This window comes from Opisthorchis viverrini (assembly GCF_000715545.1).
Source record: "Opisthorchis viverrini unplaced genomic scaffold opera_v5_262, whole genome shotgun sequence".
In the NCBI taxonomy this organism is placed as follows: Eukaryota; Metazoa; Platyhelminthes; class Trematoda; order Opisthorchiida; family Opisthorchiidae; genus Opisthorchis; species Opisthorchis viverrini.
In genome coordinates, this window is record NW_008751916.1 from 57766 (window position 1) to 66080 (window position 8315).

Here is an 8315-nt window from a genome sequence, read left to right on the forward strand (position 1 = left end):
ATGGCGTCAGAATGGTTTATCCCTGAATCTGAAGGGACGTGTGTATCAAGCTACAGTACGGGCTGTTTTGTTGTATGGCTGTGAGACTTGGCCTATTCGAGCAGCGGAACTGAGACGTCTTCAGGTGTTCGACAATCGTTGTCTCAGAACCATAGCTCGTGTGGGTTGGTGTCGGCGAATCCGTAACGAGGACACTACAAGATATGGCTGCCAACCGATGTCAGTGGCGTTCTTGTTGTCAGTTTCTATTCAGATTGCCTGAGTGAAAGTTTGGGGGTGTAGGCACCTCGGGATGATTGTGTTAAGCTAGCACTAAGTCCCTCCCCCGTCCACTTTTACTCTTTTCTTTACAATAAGGCTTTCAAATAAGTCATGGTTGTACGGCAGTGAAGCATCGGTGTCACTGACTGATGTCATGCTGTCGATAATGATGATGATGAGGCGTTTTCAGCCTTGGGGCTGAGTTTAACTCCCACACCGTAGGTACCACTAGCCATGGGGGTCAGGAACACCGGGTGCCCGATAGTGAAATGTGGAACATCTGAGCTCGTTCTAAGCGGCCTGAAAAGCACAACCGAATCGGGGTCTAGTATACGTGTTTTGGGGACACAACATACATCGATGCAGAGGGAAATCAAGGGATGCCTGTTGCCCAGTTTGGCACGGAGTACGGACATTAAGGGCTGCAAAGTGGATCAGATCTTCTGAGGTTAGTAGGTGATTGTTTTGGGTTGAGACACGGAACAATGGCTAGGGGATTGGCAGATGGGTTGATTGCACTGCACTGCACGATGGGATGGGAGAAAATAAGGAAGAAGACCAGTGAGCGAATAGCTACAAGGGCAAATGATACTTTCGGTTGCCCAGGCCGAAAAAGGGGGTGGGGAGCCCTTGAGTCTGACCCACAAGGCAGTGAAGGGACCGTGCCCCTAGCCTCTGACCGCGAGACAGCGGTTGTTAGGTTTTTTCTTGGGGGACCCTTCCCTGAGCCAATGACCCAATAGTCTGGCCAACTTGACTGTAGAAGGCCGGCCTGGCCCGAGGGTGCAGGGAGTAGGGCATTATTGTCTCATTCCCGATGCGGCGATACACAGCAGGTGCCTTCTGAGCAGCACCGGGCTCTCTGGTTTTAAAAGTATCTCGACCGTATTGAATAATGCGCCGGCGATCATGGTCAACCGTTGGGCGACCGGAGTGTGCGGTTTTTGGGGCCGACCTTCTATAACCCGTCCTTCCTCGGGGGAAGGCAGAATCTCTGCTTCCATAAATATGGACATGCTAGTCGCCTGGGGAAATCGCCTTGCTGCCTTCACACTCCTATCGCAGATGACAGTACGACTTTACCCCCAGACCGCCTCGTAATATGATTACTCGCAGTACGGGGACTCGCTGTTCTTCATCGGGCTACTCCCCATTGGCCTTCCTACCATGGTTGGAACTGAGTTCCAGCCAGTATAGCCCGCAGGATCATTGCAGCACGGAAGCCCGACCACCACAACAAGGTGACAGCCTTAGGTCAGGCGACGCCCAGTCTATCTGACCGCCTTCAGTGTCTGCACTCTGAAGCAAGTAGGTCAAAAGCTGCTCTTACTGGCTTACTCTTGGCTCTTACTCGCTTGGCATTGATGTGTGCTGTCTCAAAAACAAGAGTTCAAGATGCAAGCAAAATGGTTGAGCTAACCGCCCAATTCTTCTCCACTCGCTTCAAGCTGTACAACTCTGGCGATCCAGAGGCTGGTGCGGCAGGATGTGGAGAGGTTGGTATCTTCCCAAGTCACCCGGCGGAAGGATCCTTGCTTGACTTGCACGGTTCGCCCGGCAACTTCACAGGGAGGAAGTTGACCGATGTCTGTTTGTCAGTTTGTTTCAACTGAATGTAGCTCTGACACGATTCAAGGCAAGTTTTATGACGCCCTGGATGTCCTGTTGAGGTGAGCTAAAAGGTCAGATGTCGTTGTGGTTGCCGGAGATCTGAATGCACAATTAAGCAGGCTCAGCGCATCTGGGACTCAATCAGATGGTGGGAGATTTCTTCAGCTGTGTGTTGATCACAGGCTGTTTTTTGCAGTACTATCTGCCGAAATAGACCAATTCGTCTGGCCACTTGGTGTCCTCCAACGGCGTACCGGCCCTGAACTCAAGTCGATCACATTGCCATCAGTTAACAATGGCGAGGTTCAATAACTGGCAGCCGGTCGTTTTTGCATTACCACGGCATCAGATCCAAGAAGAGCTATGTCATCTGCGTACTCGATATCTGTGAGCGGACGCCCCGGGAACATTTCGACCCCACAGGCATTAGACGCTGATATTGAGTCTTCCGTAATTGTATCAGTGACCAAGATGAAGTGGAAAGGTGAAGGAGGACAGTCTTGTCTGACACCACTTGATGTGGTAAGCTCAGGTGATAGCTCCCCATAGACCTCACACGGCCGCAGGAGTTGGTGTACAACGCCTTGAGAAAGGTCAAGAACTTATGGACACTGTCACAGTGCCTGACGGTCCACAGAGTCAGGCAGCTTTCGGATCAAGGAGCACAACTATTGTTAGTTTTGGAAGCACTGTCGCGGTTCCAGAATCTGTCGGAGGTGAAGATGTTATCGATTCATCCTGTTGCAGGACGGAACCTAGCTTGTTTTTCATGGATTTGTCTCCGTCTATGTTCAGTCGACCGTCGAAGGATAAGATCCCAGGGCCTTCGACGCCACAGCTGATGCTGAGTTGGTTTTCACACAGCGTCCGCGTACCATTTTTGAAGGCAGGAATAACTGTCGACATGCTCCATCCTGCAGACACCTCTTCGTTCCATATAGCACCAATTACGGCAGTGAAGCATCAGTGTTGAACTCTGGTGTCATGCTGTCAATGACGATGACGATATAGCACCAATAAGCTTGGTCGGGGCGAGATGGCTCAGTGGTTAAAGCGCGAACTTACTGACCGGAAGGCTCGTGGTTCGAAGCCGGCCTCCGCCTCTCGACTTCCTCTGTCTAGGCTTGGGCAACCTGCTAGTATCCCAGCCCTCATGCTTCCTTCGGGTGGCATGGCAGCTAGGCACCGGAAGAGTGCTACAGCTGAACGCTTTGAACACCCACGACGGCATATCCTACCACAGTGGCCTCCGCATCACCAGAGTTGCGCAACCGGAACCTGTAAGAGACAGGGGAAGTCAGTTCAGTTACAATACTTGCGTCCTATATCCTTGTTTCTTACACACAACATACATCAATGCAGAGGGAATCTAGGCACGAGCAAGAGCCACCTGTTGTCCTGCTTGTTTCAGTGTGCGAACATTAAAAGGGTCTAAGTTTACTGGGTTCCGGGGTTTGAAAACAGATTTTATAGTGTTCAGGGTTTTTAATGAAGTCGGACGTACAGAAGCTGCGGCTGAGCGTGATGGAGGGAGCAGCTGTTAGGTGATTAGAAGCTAGGGCAGTCGGAAGGACTTGAGTTGGGGGCCTATGGGGAGGACTCAGTAAATAAAGAGCTGTAAGGTCTAGCGATACTTAGAAGTAGCTCAGGTGGAAGAAGGTGTAGCCTACCTGAAACATTTGACTCTAAAGCCTGACCCGCGGGACAGTATATGGATGTATGTTTTGTCCCCTAGTCCGTGACTCAGTTCTGAAATAGCTTCCATGCATTCTTATCCGACCTGGCCTCTTACTTTCTGGGTTAACCACGTCTCTCTGTGCAGAGCCCTCGTGGCTCCTTTGGACGGCATGCGAGCTAAGCACCTGAAGAGAGGTGCACCTGGACGATTATTATTATACTATTACCAGGGCCTCTGTTCAGTGAATCTTGCCAGCATACAATACACTTCAGTTGGCGATTGAAGCGTTCCACGTACCGTTCGCCTGCGAATGCAACTGGTGCTCCTAGCTTTTTGGCTTCCCAATGTCCGAAAGATGTCGACAAGTGATCACTCAAATTGTGATCTACTGTCCCTAGTGACGGTCGTTGGGGAGACCATTTCAATGGACCGAGCAAACGAAGTTTCCTCGAAAAATCGGTCTATCGAAAAGATATTTCCCCATAAAGTGCTCTACGTTCAAACTGTTTTACCATTTACTTCCTCTCCTTCATTTCAGGATTCATCATGAACAACGACGATGTCATCTGGCAGATTATCAATAGAGCGTTCTGCTCTTTCGTGGTCAAAACAAAGACGGGAAAATTTTGCCGCAACGATAACAACGTAACTGGACTTTGTAACCGACATTCGTGTCCACTGGCAAATTCGCAGTATGCCACGGTCAAAGAAAAAGATGGGATCATTTACTTATTCTTAAAGGAGCCCGAACGCGTTCCCTATCCTGGAAAACAGTGGGAACGCGTCAAGCTCTCGCGCAACAAGAAACAGGCATTGGAGCAGATAAATAGGCATATGATCTATTGGGATAAGTGGATAATAAGTCGCGTAAAACAGCGCTTTTTCCGCATACGCGATAACTTAAAAAACATGCGTCGTCTTGCCTTATCACGTCAGAAGAAATTAGAGCCAGTCAACCGTAAGTTGGAGCGAAGAGAAGCGCGACGCGAAAAGAAGGCCCTGCGAGTTGCTCGAGTAGAGCGGACGGTGGAACAGAAACTTTTGGAACGCTTAAGAGCCTCTACCTCGTCGAAGGAGATTTACAACATTGACCAGTCTGCATTTGAAAAGGCCCTTGAAACAGAAGAAATAACAGATGATGAGTTTGAGGTTGAATCGGAGGAGGAAGAGATGATGGAAGACGATGAAGAGGTAGTGTATACTTCTGCTTCTGAGGAAGAGGAAGAGATTGAGGATTTGGTGCAAGAAGAGGAAGAGGAAGAAGAACAAGAGCCTGCTCTCGTACTAGCAGAGCCCATCAAGCGACGGAAAATCAAAATCCAGTATGAGAAAGGCGACTGATACTACACTCCGATAATTTGTGTTGCTTACATTGTACATACACAGCATGCTTGAACTGTATTTTCCTATATACATAGCGATGGGTCTTTATCCCTGGTGGTTAATTCCATAGGCGAAAACTTGTCGCACTGCCGTCGGATCGTCGGACTTCCCACAAGAATTGAAAACAGCCTGCTAAACCGAACAGAAGATATTATATACAGGCTCATCAGGCTGGCCCTTTCAAAGGGATGCTGTTTTTGGGATGCGGTTTTTCCATTTGTGAAGTTGAAGGTGAATGAGTTCAGCTTACCAACGCACTGGTGTACTGCTGTGACCGATGATCAGCAGACAGAACCTAGGTGTTAAGTTTTGTTGTTGAAGCTGGGTTTGCTTTGAAACTTAAGAACAGAGACAACTACTTGTCACTGTAACACGTGTTTCTGAGTTTTGAAAGCTTATTTACTAGGATATCCGCAGCATGTTGTAGACACGTGTTTCTGAGTTTTGAAAGCTTATTTACTAGGATATCCGCAGCATGTTGTAGTCGGTGTGCATGCATCCGTTCTTTGAGAGAGGAAATGACGACCGTACTCATAATTCGGTTCATTCTGGTTTGACAAACTAGAACTGTGTACAGTGGTTTGGGTCGCCGCAGCTTTTTGAAGCGGATAGTTTGGGGTAAATGAGGTGCAGAGACAAAGGCGGACATACATAATGGGGTAATGATTAAGAGCAGGAGAATAAGGACGACGGCGCAAGTGTTTGCTTGACAGTTTTGTTGGTAAGCACCTCCAACTATTGGTGTGATGTATTTCTGGTCCGTTATAGTGTCACCACTATTCTCAACTCAGCCGGTCAAGTATACGGAAGGCTGAGGAAAATTAAACTTGGACGCGGACCCCCACCAAAGTAGTTCTAACTATGGCCTAATTGATTCTAGGAAAAATGGCGTTAGGGTGCGAGAAAGCATGATAGTTAGCACTGATAACTCAAGTTATTTTGGTGGTAAGCGGGCTCGGACTTACTTACCACCGATGAGCATGTTGGTGTTTCCAAAATTTTTAACCTTTCAAATTTGGGAGCCAGTTGTACCTTCGAGTAAGCTCTTTAATCCAGGTATCAAAATTGGACACAATTGGTTGGATATCCCAGGGGTTACATAGGAAATCTGGGGTAGTTCTGATTATTTCGCCTAACAGGGACAAATTGGGATAGAGTTAGCTTAGTTTGAGGACATTTTCAATGCAGCCGTGTATAAACGTACGATAGGTACCTGCATTACAAGCAGATGTGACCGAACTGAATGGAATTAGCAACTCCCAAAAGGCACCTACTCTTAGAGGGCTTCGCTCACGATCGTCTTCGTCAGCTTTAGCACCTTTTTGGTGGCTAGCTGCCATGCCACACGCGGGCTGGGATACTGCCAGGTTTCCCAAGTCTAGACAGAGGAAGTCGAGAGGCAGTGATCGAGTTCGAACCACAGACTTTTCGGTCAGTAAATTCGCGCTCTAACCACTTGGTCCATCTCTCCCCTGCGATCGTTTCACTTAGTGCTACTATGCAATCGGGGCAAAATAATGCATGTTTATTGCTACTGTCCTAAGTTTAATTTTCTATTGATTAGATTTATCTTGAGCGACAGTCATTATCCGACAGTATGGCTTCAGCGGAATTGCTAGTTTATCAACTTCGACGGCAAAGATCGATCGACAGTTTCGCATCGTTGTGTTTCCACACACAGCCTTTACTTGGATCAGATCTTTTTTGTATGTTTTGAGGAACATTCCCTGTGACTAAAAGCAGCTGTTTTCAGTGTAAGCATTTTCCCTGAAGGCATGATTTCGCCACATTCTACGGAGGAATATGTTGCGTCATAACACTTGCAGAATGATATTGTCCTAAGTTCACGAGCTTATTAGCAGCATTTGAATTGTTCGCAAACCAGAGGTGGAGTATTCGATGAACATCTTTCGAGCACATTCGGACGACGTGATATTCACTCTGCACGGGGTTCCAAACTCGTTCTAGAATGATTTCCTGTCAGCATACCACAAATTTTTTTGGCAAAATAAGCTAGTTTTATATGGAATTATTCTGGGGACATACGATTCTTATACTGCGACGGCATATAGGTCTGTCTCGCTTGCCTGTTTACCGTTTAAGTAAGAACGTTCATGGTATTCTCCCTCTGTTCGAAGAATTGAACACGACGCATTGTTAGCGTGTTCTGTAGTGTGATTTCGGTCGAGCTCAGTGACAAGGTCGGGTTTGTACTGGAATCCTGCCTGTGACCGTACCAAAAGTCCAATGTATTCATGGTGGGACTGGATTATTATGTTGCTCCATTCTTCCCCAAGATGATCCAAAGCAACGATGTAATTTGAAACTACATGCATTGATGCGAATTGGGATGAATGTGCTCGATATAGAGACCAAACTACTGGGTTAATATGACCGAAATCTGTATAATGGAGACTGTTCACCATAGGAGGAAAAATCCTGACCGTACAGGCTTGTATTTCATCTGTACGAGGAGCGAGTGACGTTTAAATTTTTTGAGTCACGTGGGGGTACGTTGCTTTCGCAACCATCACTGGCTTGTAACTACTCTAATCCCCCTTATAACGTCTGTGGCTAACTTAATATGGTGAGGTGAACATCATAAAAGAGAGGTTCAACTGGTTTCCAAGTGCGTTTCCCGTCAAAATCAAGATGGTATGTAGATAAGGGTATAAGTCCAATTTGAGGTTTCGTTTCATCAACAAAGAAACCAGTCTCTAACGAAGGCGTCTAGCGAAGAAGAGCGATTGGTGTTCGCTACTGACGGACGCCGATACTCAGTGGCTTTCGTAAATTTTCTGCAACAAGCCGATAACTTCTCAGCGATAACTTATTTGGTTACTAAACGCTGACGTGTATATGGAGATATGAGTTACCGACGTGACAACGATGAGCCGACGTATAAAGTTGATTTATTCGTTTAGCTACTTAAATGCCGGGAGTAGGTCATGTACTGTAGCGGTCGCCTCGCAAACCATGGGGTTTCCCCGTTTTCACAAAGTACATTTTAGATTGCACCGCGTAACCCAACAACCTGTTAACCAACGACGGCGAAAAATCAAAAGTGAAGTATGAGTGCGCTCCACCGCAATCTATGCAATCAGAGTTCGACAAGTTGACAAGCTTATGCAATCTTGGGGTTGTTTCAAGATATCCAAAAATGGTAGGATCCTATGTCCAAGTTTTCTTCAGACGCTGAAAATTCCCGGGAAATTTCTGGTTTCATGACAGGTAAGTTACACAGACCAAAAAGTTTGGAAACCAATGAACACGCAGGCAAATGGGAAGGGTTGCTGTTTCAATCGTGCATGCATTTCACTATATCGCGAGAGCGTATTCCCCTGACCTGCTGTAGTATGCAGCACACGGAAATTACTCAAAA

At 47.1% G+C, this 8315-nt stretch overlaps 3 protein-coding genes across 3 annotated transcripts in view; 1 reads left to right on the forward strand and 2 right to left on the reverse strand.

The window, feature by feature from the left end:
• The window catches only part of T265_09153 (hypothetical protein), a gene marked incomplete at both ends in the record, with an annotated part of 9212 nt that extends 8817 nt beyond the window's left edge, over positions 1-395 (reverse strand). The window contains 2 exons of the mRNA XM_009175159.1: positions 55-194; positions 352-395. Of these exons, the coding sequence (XP_009173423.1) occupies positions 55-194; positions 352-395 (184 nt within the window). The remainder of the gene's footprint in view (positions 1-54; positions 195-351) is intronic.
• A 1272-nt stretch (positions 396-1667) lies between these two features.
• T265_09154 (hypothetical protein) lies at positions 1668-4973 on the forward strand (the record flags this gene model as incomplete). Its single annotated transcript, XM_009175160.1, has 2 exons — positions 1668-1809; positions 4089-4973. The coding sequence occupies 2 exons, from the start codon at positions 1668-1670 to the stop codon at positions 4889-4891; spliced, it is 945 nt and encodes a 314-aa protein (XP_009173424.1).
• The window catches only part of T265_09155 (hypothetical protein), a gene marked incomplete at both ends in the record, with an annotated part of 30197 nt that continues 24950 nt past the window's right edge, over positions 3069-8315 (reverse strand). The window contains one exon of the mRNA XM_009175161.1: positions 3069-3150. Coding sequence (XP_009173425.1) covers positions 3069-3150 — 82 coding nt within the window. The remainder of the gene's footprint in view (positions 3151-8315) is intronic.